The sequence below is a fragment of the Mytilus galloprovincialis genome, chromosome 10 (assembly GCF_965363235.1).
Source record: "Mytilus galloprovincialis chromosome 10, xbMytGall1.hap1.1, whole genome shotgun sequence".
NCBI classification, from domain to species: domain Eukaryota; kingdom Metazoa; phylum Mollusca; class Bivalvia; order Mytilida; family Mytilidae; genus Mytilus; species Mytilus galloprovincialis.
Window position 1 is genome coordinate 84,505,631 of NC_134847.1, and position 26,075 is coordinate 84,531,705.

The following is a 26,075-nucleotide window of genomic DNA, read 5'->3' on the forward strand; positions in this document are numbered from 1 at the left end:
CAATAATATTTTTTAATTTGATGCATAGTTATTGTGAGATAACAACTTTATCATACCGTACCTGGCTTTTGAAAATGTTTGAATATTCCTATTATATATTCTCTATGATATATTAACGTAAAATGAAAGTAAAGATACAACCTTTCAATATTTCAAAATGGCGTTCGTTGACACACATTCGTAAAGGATATTTATAGCTGCGTGATAGTTTAAATACCAATGTACGGATCGTGTCATTTTGAAACCAAACGTCTTTAAAAGAAAGACGAATGAACGGTTTTTTAAGAGTAATATGGTCTTTCAAATTAACAAAATAAAGTGGAATTGAATATACAATAAACAAAATGCGTTGTAAATAATATATTGAAATATAGTATATGCGTGCACTATAGCTGACGTTTGTTTAATGATACATATTTTAATTTAAATTAGTATTAATAAGGTTAAACATTGTTATCAACATATATATATATGCCATTTTTATTGTTTACAATAGAAAATATGTATAAGCACAAACACCTTGACATTGAATGGTTATGGCATACATGCAGTATTGAGACATTAAACGGACAATAGTTAAATTGACTATAATTATATTAGAATGAAAATGGTATTCACAGGGGTAAAAACTAGAAATATGTGTGCATCGACAGTTAACACATTATTACTGTTCATGTACAAAAAACTAAAACAAAAATTAGCTTGCTGTTCGGTGTAACCCAAGGCTCCGTGTTAAAGACCTTTGATCTATACAGTTTACTTTTTTATATTGTGACTTGGATAGCGAGTTGTCTCATTGGCATCCATACCACATCTTCTTATATCTATTAACCCACCATTTTCTACATACGAAAATACATGTACGAAGTCAGGAGTATGTCAGTTGTTATCCATTCGTGTGATGTGTTTGAGCTTTTGATATTTCTACTTGATAAGGGACTTTTTGTTTCGAATTTTCCTCAAAGTTTTGTATTTTTGTACTTTTAGCTAATTTTCATTCGACAAGAATTTAATGAGAATTGGCAAAATAAATTTTATGTTAGGTAAATTTTACTGACTCATTTGTTATCATACCACCTTTTTATTGTCTTTTATACATATGAAAAATGTGTATATAGCTATATGGACATAGAATGAATAAAGAATAGTTATGATACATAAATATATGTATTTCTTTTTTTCTGTCTCAACTTTACTTTCTTTAACTTGACATTGTGTCTTTCAAATTATTCTTCCCAGGTGTTTCTCGATTATATTATTATGCATAAATATATGGCCGTACTATAATTATTTATAAAAGGAATTTTCTTATCGTGTGCATTGCCCCCAACAATTTAGATTCTATAAAGTTTCGGGGCGCGCTATGATTCTTCTCGTAACAATTCATGGGTTACATAACAGATGATTAAATTTTACAATTTTGTCTTACATTTAACAACCACCAAATTAAAAAAGTTACAAATTTGTTTATAGTAATGGTTACCAAATATATGTATTTCTTTTTTTCTGTCTCAACTTTACTTTCTTTAACTTGACATCGTGTCTTTCAAATTATTCTTCCCAGGTGTTTCTCGATTATATCAACCTAATCATGAATCTTTAGTTAAAAATAGAAAGCAGAAAGAATGTTAACCCGGCAGAATAGCTTTGGCAAGTTTCAATTGTCTATGCCTTTTTATATCACATGTGTATTGAGCTTGAAAGAGGATTACTTCAATAACAACGGCACATAAAGTTTGGTCATTACTAAATTATAATCCTGGTACCTTAGATAACTATTTACACCACTGGGTCGATGCCACTGCTGGTGGACATTTCGTCCCCGAGGTTATCATCAGCCCAGTAGTCAGCACTTCGGTGTTGACATGAATATCAATTATGTGGTCATTTTTATAAATTTACTGTTTACAAAACTTTGAATTTTTCGAAAAACTAAGGATTTTCTTATCCCAGGAATAGATTACCTTAGCAGTATTTTGCACAACTTTTTGGAATTTTGGATCCTCAATGCTGAACTTCGTACTTGTTTGGCTTTATAAATATTTTGATATGAGCGTCACTGATGAGTCTTATGTAGACGAAACGCACGTCTGGCGTACTAAATTATAATCCTGGTACCTTTGATAACTATTTACACCACTGGGTTGATGCCACTGCTGGTAGATGTTTCATCCCCAAGGGTATCACCAGCCCAGTAGTCAGCACTTCGGTGTTGACATGAATATCAATTATCTGGTCATTTTTATAATTTTACTGTTTACAAAACTTTGAATTTTTCGAAAAACTTAGGATTTTCTTATCCCAGGAATAGATTACCTAAACCGTATTTGGCACAACTTTTTGGAATTTTGGATCCTCAATGCTCTTCAACTTCGTACTTGTTTGACTTTATAGATATTTTGATATGAGCGTCACTGATGAGTCTTATTTAGACGAAACGCGCGTCTGGCGTACTAAATTATGATCCTAGTACCTTTGATAACCAATTAATCTTATGAATAAAATAAGAGAAATTCACGGGGAAGACGATCGCAGCAGTACGTTATTGTATGAAGCAATGCAGAAAAGGTCCATATAACCATTAAGTTAAACCCGTTGAACGGCTAAGGTAGACTTATTATCCGCAATCATCACAAAATATAAACAACTTTTACCATGATTTTAATAAGGTTGAGGGAAAAAGATGGTCCGTGTAGTGAACATTACTTTACAGCCGCGGCAAAGAAGCTGTTGGGCAAATTCACAGCGATAACTAAATGTTGACTCGGCAGAATAGCTTTGGCAAGTTTCAATTGTCTATGCCTTTTTATATCATATGTGTACTGAGCTTGAAAGAAGATTACTTCAATAACAACGGCACATAACGGCACATAATGTTGGGTCAATTCCTTTTACTGCATGGAAAATTTGACTACTTGCCAGACGAACGCGTAAATGAAATAAAAGAGCCAACAATCCTTAAGTATATACGAATCAGAATTTTACTCTAACGTTAGACTTGTTCGTTTGCTTTATTAACTCTTCCAGTAACGAGTGTTTGCTGCGAACGTTCCTTTTCTTCCCTGAGACCACTGGAAACCTGGAAGATAACATACATAAGTGGTGGACTGTGCGGTCTTACCATGGCTATCTTCATGTTCGATAAAGGGAACCAAATTTGAAACGATTTGACGAAATCGGCCATAGAAAATTTGGGAAACTCCAATTTGAATTACAATTGCTACTGAGTTGATGTTTGTTCTGTGTTCCTGTGGGAGACTGCAAATGATATTTGGATGTACATCTGACATATAAATTTATGTAAAGTTGATAAACATTTGGTGATAGTACATGGTCATGTTTTAACACAAAACAAATAAAAAGTGTACCAAAAATAAAAACGATGTCAAGTTCTCTAGAAATGCCCAAAATGCAAGCTTTTACACCATTTATCCGAGAACCCCCAAAAACAATTTTCGCCTTGTGCCACAAGCCGTTCAATTATGTTTTACTAAAATATATGCCTAACTACGGCCTTGCAATCAGGAATATTCGGGGGGGGGGGGGGCGAAAAATAAATGAATTACAATTAAACGAAAATAAATTAGGAAAAGTTTCACTCTGAGTAATATAGGATTTTTGATAAATATAAGTGCCTTTCATATAATGCACAATCATAAATTAAAAATAGGTTTCTCAGTCTGTATCAAAGCAAGATCATACGTATTAATCACTTGAACAGTCCATTAAATTCTAGTACAAAGTTCATCGAGAGATACACTCAATATCCTGAATGTCATGACCGCAATCAAATTAAATTTGATTGTCAACATATCCGTTGTAGAGGCATTGAACTTCCGGCAATCTAGAGACCTTGCTCTTCAAAATTATTTATCGTTCATGAGGACAGAATTTTTAATTTGTTCCTAGTGATTATAATATATTATATGTATATTTGGATTTTATGGATTGGCTAACCTAAGCTGTATTTGGCAAACCTTTTAAAAATTACCTCAATGGCAGTCCACTTCGTACTTTATTTGGCCTTTTAAATATTTTTGGATTCTAGCGTCACTGGTGAGTCTTTTGTAGTCTGGCGCAAATGCAAAATTTCAACCTTGGTGTCTATGATGAGTTTATTTTGCATTCACAGCTTTTTCGAATATATCTCTGAATGACTACTATTATCTCCATCAAAAGAAGTCAGATTCAACGCAAAGTGGGTACTTTTTTGTATTATATTGCAATTGTGTAGTTTGGGTGGTTCTTGTGTTCTGTATTTTAAGATTGGAATCTTAAATGGGTTGTGTTGGTTTATAGGTGGAGTAAAACTGTCTGCATATGTGTTTAATGTGGTGTTTATCAAAATATGTGGCAGATTTTATCATCTATACTCAACAAATACTGCATGAACGATATCTGTTTTGATATTTTCGTCATCCAGCTCCTGTGTCATCTATTCTAATCCGAGAAATAATTCATGTGTCCGTTTTACATAATCAAACAAATATGTTTGACAAATCCTACGTGTCCTTGGTTCCGGTTTCTTCCTGTTGAATGTCGTAAGCGGTCTTTATTTGACTGGTTATTGCAATTCCATGACCTTATCCTTTTGAATACAACTTTAGATTTATCCTGGCGTCCGCACCATTATTGTAGACTGGGTGTATCGGCCTAAAAAACAGACTGAGTAAGATAGGCGTCTGCTTGTTAGATGATTGTACAAAAACTCTAGATCTGAAGTATTTAACAGCGGTGGAATCGTGTATATAAACAGCGGCAGCGCAAACATCTCATATTTGTTATCCGGAATGAAAGACGGGGAAAGATAGACGGAAAATGAGTGTTTATTGTATAGGGACAGACAATTTTCATTGCAACAAACTTAAGACACCAACATCTTAAAAGTTAATGAGGCACAGAGTATCAAACGAGGCATCAGATTTACCATTGTGATTGGACATTTTTTCGTGCTTCTACAACCCGCACAACCAAACGGACCTCAACAGTGGCAAGGTTGTTTGCTGGTGTTCGGATTATCCCATAAAGACTTAAGTGACCATAATTATATTCCCCTGTCACAATTATGTGTGAATTGTGGAGAGTATTTAAACTGAAAAATTGAAGACAAACTGACGCCATGTCAAAATATGGAAAATAACGACGAATATACAAATACATGTAACGCACCATGGAACATACAACTTAACGCCACGAGCTTTTTATTAAGTCTTCTTCATCTACGGTTGAAATATTATCAAACTTTTTTATTAATGTCATACACTAGACTTCATTCTTTTATATAAATAAGGCTGTTTGTTTTCTCGTTTAAATTGTTTTACATTGTCATATCGGGGCCTTTTATAGCTGACTATGCGGTATAGGCTTTGCTCATTGTTGAAGGCCATACGGTGACCTATAGTTGTTAATGTATGTGTCATTTTGGTCTCTTGTGGACAGTTGTCTCATTGGCAATCATACCACGTCTTCTTTTTTATATTAAACAATGACATGAGATATATTCCATTTCAAAAACGAGCAATAAATTCTAAGTCATCCTTCCGAAAATAAACTTATTTATAGTTGTACATACTGTATAACAGAAAAAAAGACATTTATAAAAGCATAATGTGGTACACGTCAATGATACATCAGCCATAGTTTTAATGATGTCAAAATTCAAAAAACAATGTATATGTGTCTTATCAATGTGCCAAACTCTAAACCGTCCCGTTGGACGGATTGTTGTCTCTTTTATATATTCCCCATTTCCATTCTCAATTTTATTATTGCACCAACACAAAACGCTTCCAACCAAGAGAAAACGGTTCTAATAGTAAATAAGAGGAAACAGGCAGATAATATGCATTAACTTATATGTCCTTATTATGACAAAAAGGTCTTTAATCTTTTCTTAATTTTTGTATCACAATACGGGCAGAAGTCCATTGCATGTGCGCAATTTTCGCAGGTTAACCGATGTCCACAGTTTACAAACAGCATACAAGTATCATTTATTCTGCAGCGAATACATTTCATTTTTTCTTTCAGCTTCCTATTGATCTCAAGAATCTTCTGAGGATCTGTTGAATAAGAAAAAAGTCTTCACCTGCATATCATTTATGTACGTTTATACATTTTTATTAAATGATATGTCTTTTTTGAGCAAATTAGCCCTTATACGGATAAATCAGAATGTGCTATACTGAACAGTTAATATTGCTTTTCGAACAGGGCCAATACGGAATAAAGTCATATTGGCCCATGGGCTAATACGGGACCAATACGGATTAGTTCACTTCCGGTTTCAATTTTTTTACGACATTACTTAAATTTGGTGGTATCGTCATGCATAAAAACATTTGACTGTATTATATTTTTTTAAATAAAATCATAAAATAAACAGGTTAAATGATGTGCAACGTTTGGTATTTACCCATTGGCTAATATAGATTCTCGATCAGCTGAATTGGACCTCGACTCTTCGAGTCTCGGTTCCAATACAGCTAACCTCGAATCAATAACAGGGCCAATACAGAAACAGCAAGTTCATAAAACCATAGTATTCCACTATCAACATAAACAACAGCTTTTTATTTTGGCGAGTGACACGAACATGAAACCACACTTGCAAACGTTTTGTAAGCGTAAAAGTAGTTTCACGAACTATTCCATTTTACTTCATATTCTCAACAACAACTATATGCAAATGAATATTAAATTGCCTATAAACAGAATAATATCGGGGTCGCTTAATATTCTTGCTGATAAAGTCAGTATCAAAAATAAAAATGCCATTATTCTATTTACACCATTGGATAGTGGTGCACTGCTGGTGGACAGTTGTCCCCGATAGTATCACCAGTCCAATAGTCAGCACTTCGGTGTTGACATGAGTATAAATAATACTGTCATTTTTATAAATTAAATTTATAAATTAACAAAAGTATGAATTAATCGAAATACTAAGGATTTTTGGCACATTTTTTTGGAATTGTGGGTGGGTCCTCAATCATTTTCTACTTTGCATGCACTTGTTTGGCATTCTAACTTGCTAAAATATATCAACTTCACTAATGAGTCTAATGAAAATGAAACGCGCGTTTGGTGTATCCAATTATAAGCCTGATACCTAAAATAACTATTTAGCACACAATTCATATGTAAGACCACTTGAATTTTACTAAGATAAAAATGTTTACTTTGACAAAGGAAATTGCAAAAAAAATAAGAATGGTGTCCACATTTGGTACCTTTTTTCATTTTCCTTATATATAAGCAACACTGAGTATAGGCAGTGGCTCGTTAATTTGTCATTCTGATATTGTCTCATTCAACATTTTAATAATAAAAAGTAACTTAAAGTGTAGATTGGTGTGCTGATTCATATGTAACTGTTATTGGATTTAACAGCTTACCATAACTTTTAAAAAAAAATGAATTTGATTTTTCTTGTTAAAAAAAAATACCAGAGAGAACATAAAATCTCCTAAATAATTTCTCTAAGTATTCTTTATATCGTTACATGATATATTCTTTAAACTAAGCAAAACATTAAACATACCATTTTCTTCCGGCTTCTCTGTATTTATGATATTATTGACTGCAAAAGAAGAGTGATCACCTTGCAATTTGGTTAAATGAATAGATTATTAATACAAAGAGCATGATAAGATACGCCAACATTTCGAACTGAATTATTGACTATGTAATACAACTTGTATCATATACGACTTGACATTGTATGTAACTGTTTAATGCATGACCTATTAATAAATTGATTGTTTGTTATGATCGAATGTTTTACTACCTCTTCTTGTAGTTTTATAGTATATTATGAATTATAAAGATGTGGTATGATTTCAAATGATACAACTATACACCAAAGGTAAAATTAGGAAGATGTCAATAATTATAGGAAACCGTACGGCCTTCAACAATGAGAAAACCTATATTGTATGCACTATAGTCGGAAATAAAAAAGGCCCCCAAAGTTCTATTTTTAAATTCATTAAGTAATAATATATGGTTTTGTTTTAAATGTGTTATTGGATTAATTTCACTCATCAATATGTAAGTTATTGTTTTAACATCTTTAGTGCTGGTTAATCCTTTGTCCATGACTCTTGTCACCGGCTCGCACTTTTTGTCTTACTCTAGGACAAGACAAACTTTAACATGTTCCTTTCATATAAATGTACCATCAATTTTCGAATTATTCGGAATACTAAGGTTTTGAAACCACGCACAATGTATAGCTTGAGTTAAATTCATGACAATTTTCGGAATTTTATGTTTTAATGCTTTTTAACATCGTATTTGCTTTGACCTACAAACTGGTTTGTTTACGAAAACTAACTATAAATCTCGAAGACTGGTGTACAGTCGGTTGGGCCTAGCACAAAGTAGAAAGACAAATTAAGTGACAGTAGTCAATGGCTTTCCCAAGACAACTCAAAGACATAACGTTTGTACAACTGGCTAACGGAAGAGGTCTTTAATGATAAATGAAAAATAACATTCACCTGTAATTTACCTGTAAAAATAATCGGCGCAAATGCAAAACGCCGAGTAAGGGCGTTCGCAAAAAAAAAAATAATTGCAAATGTACTCTGTGTTTTGTGGTAATAAGCATTTTGTATATGTTTCATAACATTTAATGAAGGAAAACTAAAGATAGAGAACGGAAGCCACCTTTGGGACGTACTGAAGGTCATACAGACTGACAAAGTTACAACTTATTGCCCCTCCGCTGCGGCGGGTGCACAAAAAAAACATATGTAACGTCAGGTATTTATGAAAGACTGTTATCACTGAACTAGTAATATATTTGTATAGGGGCCAGGTGAAGGACGCCACCAGGTGCGGAAATTTCTCGCATCATTGAGTACCTGTTGGTGACCTTCTGCTGTTGTCTGTTCTATGGTCGGGTTGTTGTCTCTTTGAGACATTCCCCTTTTCCATTCTCAATTTTAAATTTTATGTTATAAATCTTACCTGCGAATGGACTTTGTTTATGCTCTTCATTTGCCTTTTCGAAGATTAAATCTATTAGATCTTCCACACAAAAACCATTGTCTCCTGAATATATATTGAAATAAATGTTGCAAAGAGAAATATACACGAGCATGTACTTGCTTCACAAATTCAACAAGAAACCTTTTACACATCACTTTACACCTGAATCAAATAATTGGTCAACTGCATTAGTTCTAGTCTTCTTTCTGGCTATAGTGCATCAACTTTTAAACACGTGTGCTCTGTAATGTATATTCGACCTTACATATTGTCATCAAACAAACACCCTCCAACTTGAGATTTTGTTTTGCCAAAACCTTTTGGAATTGTGGGTCCTAAAATATTTTCAGCTTTGTTCTGTTAAATATTTTTTATTCGAGCAACACTGATGAGGCTGTTGAAGACAAATACATGTAGCGTATCTTTCGTTAAAAAAACCCATTCCTGGTATATATGACGAGTTTATTTCTTAAAGCCTATCAATAAATCATGATGAAGGAACACCACCAAAAACTGAGGTTGGTCTCAGGTTATTTGGAAGGCTAAACATATGTAACTTTAAAATGCATTGTTCTCAAGTTATCTGAAGGTACTGTTCAAATATGAAGGTAATTTGTTCAGCAGTGCCTGAGAAAGTTTGGGAATTTTGTAAGACATACGGATAACTAATGAAATTCCAAACCATATAATATGAGAAAAGGTGGGTTGGGTAAAAATCGTCAATATCGAACTAAATACATGTGGGGAAATTAACTTGCTGTGTGTTCTAACGAATAAGCCTAGAACATTGACAGCTATAAGGAAAAAAACCTTATGGAACGGTAATTTGAAAATAAACTTGTAACTAAAAAGAGAATTGGATTAAAAGCACGATTTAATTTATGAAAATAGTGTTATAGATGAAAAAGGTAGGATGTACTTCACAAAAGTATATGTTCAATAAGTTGAAAAGTCAAACTTAATTAAAGAAATCAATAACAAAAGACTGGGCAGCCCATTTTAAAGTCGGGATGTGCTTTAAACAGCACAGTTGATTAAAACTAGAGGCTCTAAAGAGCCTGTGTCGCTCACCTTGGTCTATGTGAATACTAAACAAAGGACACAGATGGATTCAAGACAAAATTGTGGTTTGGTGATGGTGATGTGTTTGTAGATATTACTTTACTGAACATTCTTGCTGCTTACAATTATCTCTATCTATAATGAACTTGACCCAGTAGTTACAGTGGAAAATGTTAGTAAAATTTTACAAATTTTGTGAAAATTGTTAAAAAAAAATGACTATATAAAGGGCAATAACTCCTTAGGGGTCAATTGACCATTTTGGTCATGTTGACTTCTTTTTAGGTCTTACTTTGCTGTACATTATTGCTGTTTACAGTTTATCTCTATCTATAATAATATTCAAGATAATAACCAAAAACAGCAAAATTTCCTTAAAATTACCATTTCAGGGGCAGCAACCCAACAATGAAATGTCCGATTCATCTGAAAATTTCAGGGCAGATAGATCTTGACGTGATGAACAATATTACCCCTGTTAGATTTGCTCTAAATGCTTTGGTTTTTGAGTTATAAGCCAAAAACTGCATTTTACCCCTATGTTCTAATTTTAGGCGTGGCGGCCATCTTGGTTAGTTGGCCGGGTCACCGGACAAATTTTTTAAACTAGATACCCCAATGATGATTGTGGCCAAGTCTGGATTAATTTGGCCCAGTAGTTTCAGAGGAGAAGATTTTTGTAAAAGATTACTAAGATTTACGAAAAATGGTTAAAAATTGACTATAAAGAGCAATAACTCCTAAATTGGTCAACTGACCATTTTGGTCATGTTGACTTTTTTGTAAATCTTACTTTGCTGAACATTATTGCTGTTTACAGTTTATCTCTATCTATAATAATATTCAAGATAATAACCAAAAACAGTAAAATTTCCTTCAATTACCAATTCAGGGGCAGCAACCCAACAACAGGTTGTCCGATTCATCTGAAAATTTCAGGGCAGATAGATTTTGACCGGATGAACAATTTTATTCCTGTCAGATTTCTCTAAATGCTTTGGTTTTTGAGTTATAAGCGAAAACTGCATTTTACCCCCATGTTCTATTTTTAGCCATGGCGGCCATTTTGGTTGGTTGACCGGGTCACCGGACACATTTTTAAAACTAGATACCCCAATGATGATTGTGAGCATGTTTGGTTTAATTTGGCCCAGTAGTTTCAGAGGAGAAGATTTTTCTAAAAGATGACTAAGATTTACGAAAAATGGTTAAAAATTGACTATAAAGGGCAATAACTCCTAAAGTGGTCAACTGACCATTTTGATCATGTTGACTTATTTGTAGATCTTACTTTGCTGAACATTATTGCTGTTTACAGTTTATCTCTATCTATAATAATATTCAAGATAATAACCAAAAACAGCAAAATTTCCTTAAAATTACCATTTCAGGGGCAGCAACCCAACAACGAAATGTCCGATTCAACTGAAATTTTCAGGGCAGATAGATCTTGACCTGTTGAACAATACTACCTCATGTCAGATTTGCTCTAAATGCTTTGGTTTTTGAGTTATAAGCCAAAAACTGCATTTTACCCCTATGTTCTATTTTTAGCCATGGCGGCCATCTTGGTTGGTTGGCCGGGTCACCGGACAAATTTTTTAAACTAGATACCCCAATGATGATTGTGGCCAAGTTTGGTTAAATTTGGCCCAGTAGTTTCAGAGGAGAAGATTTTTGTAAAAGTTAACGCAGGACGACGACGACGGACGACGACGGACGCCGGACGCCAAGTGATGAGAAAAGCTCACTTGGCCCTTTGGGCCAGGTGACCTAAAAATGAATGTTTATGGAAAGGTTAAACTATAAAATTATAATAATTATAATATTAAATAAAATGCTTTACAAGTCTCTAATAAGACAAAAAACATTAAACCAGCGATTGGACTGCATCTGCTAAACAAAATTTATATCAATTTTTAGAGGGCTTATTGTTTTCATTTTATACTTTGTGATGTGAAAAGATGTAAAATACCTCCCTTTTTAATTTGCTCTAGATAAATGTTCACTTACTCGATCATCGAAACAAATTTTAAGAAAACAACTTGTGCAATTGAACGAAATGAAATGTCAGGACTGACGGAAACTATGTCTAGTAATCGGTATCTTGCAAAAATAAAAATTACCTTTTGATTTAATGTAACGATCTGTCGCATATTTGATGTCATCAACCTTTAATTCCATACTTAAAAGTTCTTTTACAACTGCATTGTCTTTTAAATTATCTAAATGTTAATTAAAAATATAGTATACACATACACGTATGGTGTTCTAACATGTGTAGAAACTGTTTACCCTTCAAGAAAACCTTTTACCCAGGCCTAGGTTTTAACAGCGCTACAGCAGATTCCAACGAGTATGAAGCTACATGTCGATTCTTTGGTTAGCTTCTTTGCGATCTCAACCATGAAATGATTATAACCTTAAAATTGGGAGGAGCATAGCACCAATTCATCATCCAATGAAAACACTCATATCAATTGCCTGTTTATAATATGTATATTTCATACGAACAGGTTTACCTAAACAATTTTGCAAACTGAATTTTATTTCTTATAGTCCTAGATTGAATTTAAAAAATCTTTGTATTACAATAAATTATAAGCGGAGTTACGGTTTATGTTTTGTTCAAGGATGATAATATTTAGTGTTGATTCAATGCTAAACAAATGGAAATTTTATAGAAAATTTCCCCTTGTCCTCTCATAGTTGGCAATTTAGTGCTTGATAGATGGAGGATTATTGCAAGCAGTGCTAGCAATGATTTCCTTTAAACAATTTTTTTAATTTAGATATTGCTTTAAACAAATATTAATATGGACCAATTCAAGTACACATTCTAGGGTGCGCTCGACTTTCATGACTTAGTACGATTTTTTTTTAATTTAAAGGTTGTTATTAGGACTTTTTGTAAACAATAAACGCTAGCACATCATAGAAAATTAAGTGAGTAATCTATGCTTAAATTTTATAACAAAAATAACTGGATTTTCTACAAAAATCTTGGTTTATTTGCTACAAAATCCTGTTTAACTTTTCAATGCAATGAAACTATAAAAGATCATTATGCTTGCAAATATGTATATGTACAAAATGGCCCATCTCTATTATTCATTATCTTTGCTGTTTTTATACTATCGCAGTTTAAAAAATTCGTAATTCAAAGGCAACAGAAGGGGTCATATTGACGCCGTAATTGTACCATTGTAAAGTACATACACATAACTGGATTTATTAATGAACTGAGTAATTGATTAAAATAAAATTGGCAAATCAAACACACCTACAACATGCTTGTGAATTTGCTTATACTTATCTATAAGTTTTAAATTTAGATTGAAAACTTATTTTTAAACTGACTTGAGAAACTAGTTTTACAATGTTTATATTCTGTCACTAGATCTGATTGGTTCTCTGTTTAACTATTGACTCCACTCAAAGGCTTGTGTACCTTATCTAATAATGATTTCATGGTTGAGCTAGCAAGGAAGCTAACCAATTACATCCCAGCTCCTTTGTTCTAACAGGGGTGATCTGAGCCGGATCACCCCAACCAGATCACCCCAGTTTAAGTTTCTTTGTTATGCATGCTTTCCTTTGTTCTGTAACATTTTGGCGGGAATGTCAAATTCAGTATAAAACTTATAATTAATTATACGGAGAAGACTATCTATCAAAATTCACGTAGAAAAAATCCAGTGTATATGCTGGGATTCGAACTAAAGACCTTTAGCATATCAAGCCACGACACATACCACTAAACCAGGACGACTGGATACGAACTATCAGAAATTTAACATACTTAAAGGAAGCAAGATATTTTTATAACTGGGGCGACTTGGCAGACCTTTACTCAGTGGGGTTTAAACCCTTTTCGTTAAATAAATGAGTTGTCAGACTGATTGCTCAATTTGATTTTACACTTTTTTAAAGTTGGGCGAGTCGGTTACAAGAGTGGGGCGATTTTTTCATAAAGTGGCGATTGGCCAGTGGGGCGAGTTGACATTGTTTGATATCAACTCATCGTGTTAGGGGGTCATCAAGGGTATACATCATATAGTAATTAATATATAAAGTATATTATAATGGTTGTGTGGCGTTCTAAACTAGATTTTATGAATTGTAAATGGTTTTTCGTCTAATCTAAAACAGCTGGGATGTAAAATAGTTATCCCATTCGGACTTGGTGTGTCAGTGTAAGATCACCCTCTGGCCTCCGGCCATCGGGATGATCTTATTAAAACTGACACACCGCGTCCTTATGGGATAACTATTAAAGAATCTACATGTAGCTTTATACTCGTTGGAATCTGCTGTAAATAATGCTCAGTCTAAGGTTTTAAGTTGATGACTTTTAAAGTTCCTGGACGTTTGTTTTGAATCTCGTCTTGTTTTTTCATTGAACATGTTATCTGTCTTTCGATAACTCCTTCGGAACTTCATTTGTATCTTCTTTACTTTCGTTATAAATACATTTAATAAATAAACATACTAGTAATAAACCTATGTTTATCTACACGTAAATTGTATAAACAACATCAATACAACAGAGAGTCAAATAACACACCGATTCAATTAATTATTGGTAGTCATTCAAATTAACAAAATGTGTGTTTCAGATAAATTGTCACAAAACAGAGTAATTTAATACATTTTGTATGTTCAATGTATCATTGTCATTTTGCTCAGTTTCTTTTGTTACCAATCTGACATCGAAAAGTCGGACGTCTTTCAAACTGAAATTTACTGTGAGCATTGCTGTGTGTTTCTTTATTCGACATTGGCTAGAGGTAAAGGGTGCGGGTTCATGTCTATCCCCGAAGCATTTTTACAACTGTCCCAAGTCAGGAGCCTCTAGCCTTTGTTAGTCTTGTATGTTGTTTTTTTAATTTTATTACATTTATATGATTTTGAGTGTAGTATATATGACGTCCATCTTCACTAAACTAGTACACACTTTTATTTAGGTGCCATTTGAGGACCATCTCCGTGTGAGTGATTTTATCTCTGACCTTCGGCTGTTGTCTGAACTTTGATCGGGTTGTTGTGGCATTCTCAATTTTATTATTCTGTATCAGTTCACCCTACATTTAATCATTCACATCCACATTTAACTTATATAAATATGTTATCGGTCTTCAAAAGATAAAGAACATTCAGTTTATACCTGGCAATTCTTGATTTTGTTCGCTGTGTGTAGAACTGCTTTCAGCTCTGCGTCTCTCCTGTCAAAAGAAAACATACGAAATTCTTTTGTAAATTTTTTTAAAGATTTTGTGATTCAAATACTATTTTTTTGTTGCCAACTTTGAGACGGTTCTTTCATAACAGGTCATAATATTCCATGACCCACATAGTTAAACTGCTTTATTTACTTAAGACATTAGCATGCTACGCTGTCAGCATGAATCTAATGCTGATATTTTAAATGCTTATAGGTGCGCTGTTTCTTAAAAGAGAAAATACATTTGCACTATAAATTATTTGCACATGCTACTTTTACAGTTTTAGAGACATGGGTTCATTATTTGGAATAAGTTATGACGACTCGGGTATTATGAATACACAAGTAAAATACAAAAGTCAAAATAACTTCTTATCAAAAATATTAAAGACAGCATTTACCTCTGTTTTTGTTTTTATGTCTTCTATAAATTCTCTACCTTTCATTTTGATTAAAAATTTACAAAACGGGAACCATCGCGCATGTTCCTCCCATGGGACGTCGCCTTGTTCCCAGTGTCGCAGTCCTCCATCACAGTAATGACAGCGAACAACATCTTCTTCACCTACATTGGCACAAAGTTCATTTATGAAAGATCAAAAACAATCTCTTACATTTAAACTCTCATTTTGTACCGAAAGTTGCTTCGTATTTGTGATATTTGTAAATCAAACGGACACAGCAATGGATTTTGTCTGGTATGGATATACATGTACATGTACCATGTGGTCCTAATTCTTGTCTGAAGTCAATGTTCCATATCAAGCAATTTTCGTGGATGGTTCATAATTGTTCAGTAACAGTATTGTGACAAGATTATAAAACATGTGTTTTATATAACTAGACAGTTACGGCGTTCCATATGTTTGAGTAAAACTTAGATATGTATAACAAAATTTTGTAAATGTATGGCAAAAGTATATTGATGACTGTGTCCTATGTAAACCAGATAATTGCAATATCTCAAAAATATGATTTTGAAAGTTTAGGCAGGAGATATGAAGCTCTTAATGCAAATATGAAAGACAAAACTGATAAAATGCCACGCTGGCTGCAGCCTGATACGACAGCAGAGGTCGAACCCTGAACAGTTTGGGTAAGTATGGGTACTACACTCAAGCTTGATAAAGCTCTGAATTTGAATTGTGGTTAAATATTTAAAACGGCAAAGGTTTCTGACACAGAACTGATATGGTCAAATAATTCCATTAACTGTTACCTATTTTGTTCCAATATCCAAATCTAAATACATGGTTAGATGCAGTTTATCGCGGTACATAAAGAATTTAATTTCTTATTTTTATTCGTGGAAAACCTATGCTGCATGGGGTTTGTTTCGTATTGTTTTATACAATACTAGAACACACCCGCGAAATCGCGGGCAACCAGAGCATGGTTGAAAGTATGTAAAGTGTTGTAGGAAGAATTTTGCAAAAGATGTAATAACTGGAGAATTTCAGGCAAAGTATCAAAAGGCATAGGTACTTGGGGACAGGAAAATGTGTGGGTTTTTTATCCCTCCTTTATTTGCCAAATTCCCATTTTTCTTTCTTTCTATTAATTTCAATATGAACATACATTTAGTATATTAAGAACATTCAAGTCAGGAGCCTGTGATTCAGTGGTTGTCGTTTGTTTATGTCTAAGCCTTACATATTTTTATTTCGTTAATTTTTTTTTACATAAATAAGGCCGTTTGTTTTCTCGTTTGAATTGTTTTACATTGCATTTCGGGGCCTTTTATAGCGGTATTGGCTTTGCTCATTGTTGAAAGCCGTACGGTGACCTATAGTTGTTAATTTCTGTGTCATTTTGGTCTCTTGTGGAGAGTTGTCTTATTGGCAATCATACCACACCTTCTTTTTTTTTTTTTGTTATAATGAATTTTTGTAAAAGATTTAATAGAATTTCATAAAAGGTATCAAAAGTCAGGTGCTTTGGGACAGGACAATTGTTTTCCTGCCCTGCTCCTCCTTTATTTTTGAAAAGTTCCCATTTGTGTTATTTGTATTAACATTAACAACACATGCATACTTTTAGCGCTTAACTGTATATAATGAACATTCATTACTATAAATAAAGTGTATTTGCTTTTTACTTTCAATTCACAGGTTACTAATTGATCCACGGCGGTCATTTCTATATTATACAGACTCTCTCTCTTTTAAGTTTACTCTGTGACCGCCGTGGATAGTAAACTTGAAAAAGATAGCAGATAGAAAATACACTTTAGTAGTATATGTATGTTCAAAGAATACAGAAAAACGCAAACCGGAAGTCTAATATAACTTAAAATTTTGCCCAATGACGGACTCAATATCCGGATGCGTTTTTTCTTGTTTTTCTCCCAAAATAACTCAATCTGAATAATCATAAAAATGGATGACAAATACTACTATGCACTGTACCTAAAGGACACAGAGGCATGATGATTACTTTATTGTGGAAAGAAGAGAAGCGACACCCAAAATGAGGTCTTCTCGTTTAATAGTATAGATAGCATTCATCAAAATTAATTCATTTTATAAATCTCCTTATTATAAGTTGCTTAGTATATTTCTAAATTTAAAATGTGATTAAATATTTGACATATCATAGAATTCTAACACAGAATGAATGTGGTCCAAGAAAATACAAATTTAAAATTGGACATATACCCATTATGGTCCAAAATCCAAAAGTAAATGATTAGATTGGGTATATCAAAGAATCCCAATAATTCAATTAGTGATCAAATCAAACAAAGATTAATTAAAAACCCGGTTGCCCTCAATGTGGACCAGATTGATAATGGAGTCCAAACTGCAAAATTCGGAATACACCTTTATACTGAGCCAAGAATTCAAATTTTGTTGCAATCAAACAAAGTTAAATGTTGAATGCTTTATGCCTCAATAAAGATCAATTAAAAACGCGCCCAAATTCAAGATACTAAATGCACAGTTAGACTCAGCATATAAAGTACCCTAAGAAATGCAGACTGAAACTGATAAAAAAATAAAGCAGTTTATAAAAAGTATTCAAAAAAGTATTGCTGTTGGTTCCTTTTTTCTAAACTCTAACCCGAAAAATCAATCCCAACCTTTCTTTTTTTTAAATATGAAATTTTGTGATACATTTTGTTTGAGATTCAGGGGCTTTTACTTGAATTATTGTCCGGAAACAAAATGTCATAATTGTTTGTCCTTTTTGTCCCTTATTCCTAAATGGTTTCGGCATTGACCAACAAAAACAATCCAAACCTTGCTTTTGTGGTATAAAACTTTTGGTACAATTTCATAGAGATGAATACACTAAACACACGTTACTGACCTGAAATAAGAAAAATGTTTTTGTGTGGCCCCGTTTTGTCTCGTAAGTCCTAAACAACTAGAACAATAACCCTTAAAATCAATCCCAACCTTTCTTTTAGTAGTATAGAGCAAGCTGCTACAATTTCTTAGAGGTCTGTACAATTATACACATTCAAGTTATAAATGTCTGGAAACGAAATGTCTTAAGACGATGACGTCGCTGCCAATTCACTTCATAACAGCAAACACTTTTGAGGTTGTACAAAAATCAAAAATACTGATTTCTTATCAAGCAACAAACGTTTTGTGTACTTATAAGCTGGACATTATTTTAAAACAAATTTATTTCCGAATTTAATGAACAACATATAGATATAAAGAGACGTGGTATGACTGCTAATAAGACAACTCTCCATCAAAGTCATAATTTATAGTTTATGAAGATTTGAACGACATATGTCTTTATGTGCCAAAAAGAAATAAATGGGACACATATGATGCCCCGGCTTGGATATCATATAAAGTTATAAAGGGATATGACTGTTCAGTGAGACGCTACCCAAATGTGTACTTGATCTGAGTTTTATGGTAATAAGTCTTGTGTAGAAGTTTCATAAAATTTGAATGAGGCAAATTTAAGTCAGAGAACAGAAACTAAACATTCTGTAATTTTATCATTTGTAAAGGGGGCATAAATCTAGAGCATAGAACGTGACACCCCAAAAATTCAAACTTGATCTGTATGTTGTGGTCATAAGTTTCATAACATTTGGTTGAGATTTACTTGAGTGAGAGAACGTTAACGAAAATTACAGCATTTTTTTTTTCATTTGAAAAGGAGCATATCTCTAGAACGGTAAAAAGCGACACCCCTAAAATTCAAACATGATCTATATTTCGTGGTATTAATCAATGTGTGTAAGTTTCATAGCATTTGGTTGAGGAAAACTAAAGTAGGAGAATGGAAACAACAAAATCATCATTTTTTTTCTATTTGTAAAGGGGCACAACTCTACAAAGGTCAAAGTGACGCCATAAAAATCTGGATCTCTGTTTTGTGGTATTAAGCATTGGTTCAGGCTTAATAAAGTTAGAGAACGAAAACCAACTTTGAAACGTATGTACGGACCGATGGACAAAGGTAAGGCTTAATGCTTTCTTCAGTGCGGCGGGAAAAAAACTGGAAAAATCACATATATCATTACACAGCATTACTAGGTGCTCCGAAGGGCGCAGCTTTATACGACCGCAGAGGTCGAACTCTGAACAGTTGGGGCAAGTATGTACACAACATTCAACTTGAATTTGGATTGTGATCAACTTTTTGATAAAATATGGGTTTCTTACACAAACAAATGTTAAGATCTTGCAAATCAATTGCACAATATTGTGCAATTAAAGATTTCTTCTTTAAACTTTTCAAAAATTAGAATTTTGAGAAATTTGGAAAAAAATAATTGAAAACTACTACCAACCCTTTTTTTGCAATTAGTCCAAAACCTGACATTCCTTTATACATGATTTACAAGTAGCGTAAGGGAGGTAAATCCGAACATACCCAACATTGTATGTTAAATGTTTTTGAACTACCTCCCTTACACTGCTTTTAAATTGTCCTAATTGTCCATTGACCAGGAAAAAAACTAGTTTATCCCTTTTTTTGCACCTTAGTCTAAAAATAATTGAGCCATAACCCCCCAAAGTCAATATTAAATATCCTTTCATGGTATGGAAACTCGTGGTATAATTTCAGAGAGATTCATACACTTAAACACAAGTTATGTTTGAAAACTACAAAAATGCTTCTTTTGGGTCCCTTTTTTGGCCACTAATTCCAAAACTATTGGGACCATAATCAATCCCTAGAATCTATCCCAACCTCCCTTTAGTGATATTGAACCTTCTGGTAAAAAAATATAAAGATCGATTTACTAAAACTAAAGTAATTGTCCGGAAACTAAATGCGTCTTCGGACGACGCAGACGACGACGACACGATAGCATTATACAACGCAAACATTTTTTTGCGGTCGTATAAAAACTATAAAATCCTTACATCCAACAGAACGTAGCCACATATTTTGATAACTGCAGTTATATGTGCCAATCTGATTCAAATGTTTATGATACGTTTGATTAGTTTGTGACTTTTAAAAGATCTAAATCAAAGAAACCGTAGTTTTCTGTGCTTTATCCAGCCTAATGGGAAATTTTGAGAAAACCAGGGTGTAACCAGGTTGTACTAGTTAATACTGACCAATTGAGTGTTTCAAATTGTTCACGAGCGCAAACTTTTCTAACAGAGCATCGTGAAAATCTGTTTTTAATCAGACTGTTAATGTGTGCTGAATGGAGAATTACCTGTATAAAAGAAACCAGCATCAGCAAGTATTTCAGGGGTTTGTTCAATATCTCTTCTCCAATCTCCATCAAACGTTGCTATACGAGACATCTTGTCATCAAAGGCAGCATGTTTGGCATTATAAATCTGAAATGATTCAAACTAAAGTCAGCAATGCAATTTTACAGCACAAAGCACATGTTTTTTATTTCTTCTTTTCATAAATGAATGCTGATGTTTTTGGAAAGCTTGATAAAATTCAGTGAAAATGATGTTGCATTTGATAAGTCAAATTTTGGTCACAACTGTACCTTAATTTTTTTACCATATTATATGGCAAAAATATGTACATATTTACCAAATATATTTAGACATAATTATTGTCATTGTAAACTGTTAATTACTTTTATTTATCATAACTATCATTATTTAATTGGTGGGTTATATACATGTACAGCAGTCGTATTCACATTTATCTAATAGCCCCTTACATTCATACATTAAAAATATGAACGAAACACATCGTGCACCAAGTCAAGGCAGAAGGAAACGCCGTATTGCGAAAAATGTATTTACGATTACACATAATCAAAAACAAAAGTTTGATAACATGTTGATATTTTTTTCTACAACTTATATTCTGCAGTATTGTTTTCGAGATATCTTGTACGTAAGATGTAAGGTATTTATGTTTTAAATTATCCAAATAGTGTAACGAACTGACCTTGCGCCAATCCTGTTGAATACTTTCAATGTACTCATCTCCCTTCTTGTTCTTAAGAAAGTGACATTTCGGGTTGTGACGTGCGTGTTCAGTCCATGGGTTATCCTTTGGATCCCATTCGGCTAATCCCAAGTCACAACAAAAGCATCGAACAATATCATTGTCTCCTAAAATACGGATAAACATAAATTAAGTTTAATTTATCACAGTGTGTATAGAGTGAAGCTTACTTTTTTTTTTATTTATTCGAGCGTCACTGATGATTCTTTTGTAGACGAAACGTGCGTCTTGCGTAAACACACAAGAGTGCACTGTCTCGCCTTCTTTACTAATCATTGATATTATGTTGATAGTCCTAAGTATAAAGCTTGATCACAACTGTCACATAAACTTAACATTAACCAAGATAGCTGAACAAAGACCAATGAACCATGAAAATGAGGTCAAGGTCAGATGAACCATGCCAGGCAGACATGTACAGCTAACAAAGCTTCCATACAACAAATATAGTTGACCTATTACTTATAGTTTAAGAAAACACAAAAACTTAACACTGTGCAATGAACCGTGCAATTGAGGTCATGGTCAAATAAAACCTGCGGGACTGACATATAGATCATAATATATTTTCATACATCAAACATAGTTGACCTTTGGCATATAATATAAGATAAACAGACCAAAACTTAAAAACTTAACTTTGACCACTGAACCATGAAAATGAGGTCAAGGTCAGATGACATCTGCCCGCTAGACATGTACGTCTTACAACCATTCCATACAACAAATAAAGTAGACCTATTGCATAAAGTATGAGAAAAACAGACCAAAACACAAAAACTTAACTATAACCACTGAACTATGAAAATGAAGTAAAGGTCAGATGACACCTGCCAGTTGGACATGTACACCTTCCAGTCCTTCCATACACCAAATATACTAGCCCTATTACTTCTAGTATCTGAGATATGGACTTGACCACCAAAACTTAACCTTGTTCACTGATCCATGAAATGAGGTCGAGGTCAAGTGAAAACTGTCTGACGGTCATGAGGACCTTGCAAGGTAAGCACATACCAAATATAGTTATCCTATTACTTATAATAACAGAGAATTCAACATTACAAAAATTTTGAATTTTTTTTTTCAAGTGGTCACTGAACCATGAAAATGAGGTCAAGGACATTGGACATGTGACTGACCGAAATTTCGTAACATGAGGCATCTATATACAAAGTATGAAGCATCCAGGTTTTTTACCTTCTAAAATATAAACCTTTTAAGAAGTTAGCTAACGCCGCCGTCGCCGCCGGATCACTATCCCTATGTCGAGCTTTCTGCAACTTTTGTTGCAGGTCCGACAAAAACGTAATCCTAGAATCTATGATGAGTTTTTGTGTATTATCTAGTCATCTAGTTGGTTTAAATTGGTTTAAACGATTGAATTTTCATTATTCCCGCCCCTAAATTATTATCCTTCCCGCTCGCATATTATTATTATTTCCACCCGCAGCTTATTATAAATCGATTCGTTTTATGGCTGCCGAGGATTATTTCTAAACGAATAAGGGATAAATTGTTAACTAGTTGCAGCGGATGAAAATAGCACTTAACATGGGTTTGCTAAAGGTTAAAGTAAAAGCCTTCCCTACGACGGTTCACATCATAATCAAAATTACTGAAATATCGCCATGTTTTTTTCCTGACTGCAGTTATTTATTTTGTTTAACTTGGTGAACAAGTAAATACTTATGTGTTCATATTCTTTTTTGTTTACTCGTTCAGAAAACATTTAGCTTACCAGTGTAAAAGTACCCAGCCTCGGACAGACACTGGGGTGTTTGTTTGTGTGCAAATCTCCATTGGTCAAATGACCTGAGTCTTGATGAATAAGATTGATACTGAGGATATTTATATTCTGGTTCTTCCAATCTGGAGAAGTTAGCATCAATGGTAAGTTGACTATTCATAGCATCAGTTGTTTGCTGAACTAAATCAAATGGTCGGTTTAATATCGGTCCAAGGAGCGGTTTCTGTGTATTTGACTTGTCTATATTCTGTTTACTTTTCGTTGAAGCAGTCAAATTTTCTACAGGTTTAGTAACTAGAACCTGTGGTCTTAATCCATTTATTATAATCTGACTATCCGATGACGGCTGATGAGAAGTATCAGATTGAGTGTTTGATGCATGGTTTGTGTCAGATCCATCCATCTCAATCTTTTCTTTAAACGCTCGCTTAACAAGAGGACAATTTGGATTTATACGAGCGTGTGCCTGCTTTGGTGTTTCTTTGTTTAACCAATCTTTAACCGATGTTTTAATTTTACACTCAGTACATTGCAAATCAAGTTCATGATAAAGGTAAATAAACCCAGCATCCTGAAGCATTACAGGCCACCATTTTCCTTCCTTTGTAGGCCATGACAAAAACGTACTCCGCAACATATCTACGATATGTTCATGCCACTTTTGTGGTGCTATCCTGGTAGTACGACTTCGTCTATTATGTGTTCTCGAATGCAAATCAATTACTTTTGATGATGCGTAATGTAACGGATAACTGAGAAGAAGGTATATTTGGCTATTTAGTATAAAAGCAGCCGAAATACAGTTTTTCTTCATGGTATTAGTTTTTGAAACTCTATGAATTTCAAAAGCCATGCGATAACAATTTTTCTTTTGTGTGTCCATCGTTGACATACATTTTTGTACTAGTGTTGAACGATTGAACATCTGTAAACGAAATGACATACCAATCACACTGTGTATATGTACATATTTTTGGCAGTTTTTTCCCTTAATAAATTGATTTTGGTTCAATGTTTTAATCAAGTCAATCATTCAAATCTTTCGAGTATTGTATATTTAGTCATAATTAATTTGTAGTTTTTCTGTTCTGATATTCTGATTAGTTAATTATATTATTTGTATTTGTATTTGTCTGGAATGTTTTTTTTTGTTTGTTTTTTTTTAGTTCATTTATAAGTTTTGGAGTTCGACTCAAGAGTATGTTCACGTGATAAAAGTAAGGGGAAATGATACAAATGTTGCCACATCTTTAAGCGCTTAATACAAAAATCAGAACTATTTGCATAACATTGACATTTCCATTAAAACAATTGTCGTACTAGTATGAAGGCCTTTTAAAAAGATGGTTTGATCTTCCTTATTTTGTTTTATTTAAAATACCGGTAATGGATATTTAGCAGAGAATTGTTTATACTGGTTTATAGTGGACTATGGAAATATTGTCATGACATCTCCGGAGATGATAACACTCATTAGTGATTAATATATAACAAGATATGTATTTATTCCATCCTGTGCTTGTTACACCCCATTGATAGATGTGGTTTTTGTTTTTACAGATATACTGATCTATCAAACAAAAAAACAACCAACAACCCCCAAAAAAACAAAAAAAAAACAAAAAAAAAACAACCAACCAACAAACACACAAACAAACAAACAAAACATAAAAGAACAATTAACCTGCAAATGATGTGTTCGGAACTGATATAAGAAACTAGACAATACAATTTAAGGTTGTAAAAAGTTGAAGGTAGAAAATTTAAAAAGAAAATAAAGTATTTTGTCACTTTAGAATTATTTTTATTTGTAGAAAAGGCAAATTTATTTGTCAAGACATAAGCTGGTGATAACTACAATTTGTATAATATAGATAAGAAATATAAGCAATGAAGGGAACTTTCTCGCTATATGTAGGAACTTTTGTCTTTTGTCCCTTTAGCACCTCGTTTGGAGATGCTTTTCAATCCAAATCTTATATATTGGGACATGGGAATCATTTATAATAGAACACTATTTAGAACGGTTGGTTATGTGAAAAATGTATAAGTCGTTGTAATGCAGGTTTTACATCAACTCCACAGTGGGCATGCTAATAAGAACGGGAACTGTGGTAGTTTAGACCTTATTTCAATGAACACTTTCGTAGTATAGAGAATTAAAAACGATGTGTGGAGGAAAACATAAAAAGTTTACAGTTAAACTCTTTACTTCAGAGTACAAAATATTCTAAACAGAAACTAGTATTACAAAAAAATATTGTATCATTTCTAAGTGATTTAATCTAATCCTCAAAAAGCATTAAATGACGCCCTACCATCTGGCATTAGGAAATTATTGGTATACAAAGATTCGGTTGGCTTGAATAACAAAACAAGAGTCCATTCCTGATTTTATGATAAATGTCATGGGGAACTTGGCCGATTCCCACTGGATATTTTTATTAAATTACGTACTATTTATTATTGGGAAAGCTTGTAACTGGGGAAAAAAAGAAACTTCCTGTTATTCTATACAATCTTGTTACTGGTAGTTATAATGGAAATTTAGCTTGGTTCAAGGATGTAAAATCTGTGCTTGATAATTGTGGACTATCAAATATATGGAACACTAAATATTTTATA

The 26,075-nt window shown here is 33.3% G+C and overlaps 1 protein-coding gene across 1 annotated transcript; it reads right to left on the reverse strand.

Moving 5' to 3' along the window:
* Positions 1-5,600: 5,600 nt before the first annotated feature.
* Positions 5,601-24,369, reverse strand: LOC143049409 (putative inhibitor of apoptosis). The gene is made up of 9 exons (XM_076223059.1): positions 23,442-24,369; positions 21,641-21,807; positions 20,937-21,063; positions 15,685-15,848; positions 15,227-15,284; positions 12,186-12,284; positions 8,977-9,060; positions 7,544-7,582; positions 5,601-6,062 (listed from the first exon to the last, which is right to left on the reverse strand). The coding sequence occupies exons 1-9, from the start codon at positions 24,340-24,342 to the stop codon at positions 5,866-5,868; spliced, it is 1,836 nt and encodes a 611-aa protein (XP_076079174.1). The 5' UTR covers positions 24,343-24,369; the 3' UTR covers positions 5,601-5,865.
* Positions 24,370-26,075: the final 1,706 nt, after the last annotated feature.

What these genes read in the sequence shown, in the direction of transcription:
- LOC143049409 (XM_076223059.1), bottom strand. Translation starts at nt 24,342, where the DNA reads ATGTCAACGATGGACACACAAAAGAAAAATTGTTATCGCATGGCTTTT. An exon ending in GGCTGGGTACTTTTACACTG is followed by an intron (nt 21,808 to 23,441) that starts GTAAGCTAAATG and finishes TCCGTATTTTAG; the next exon opens with GAGACAATGATATTGTTCGA. An exon ending in TAAACAAAGTCCATTCGCAG is followed by an intron (nt 7,583 to 8,976) that starts GTAAGATTTATA and finishes CTTCTTTTGCAG; the next exon opens with TCAATAATATCATAAATACA.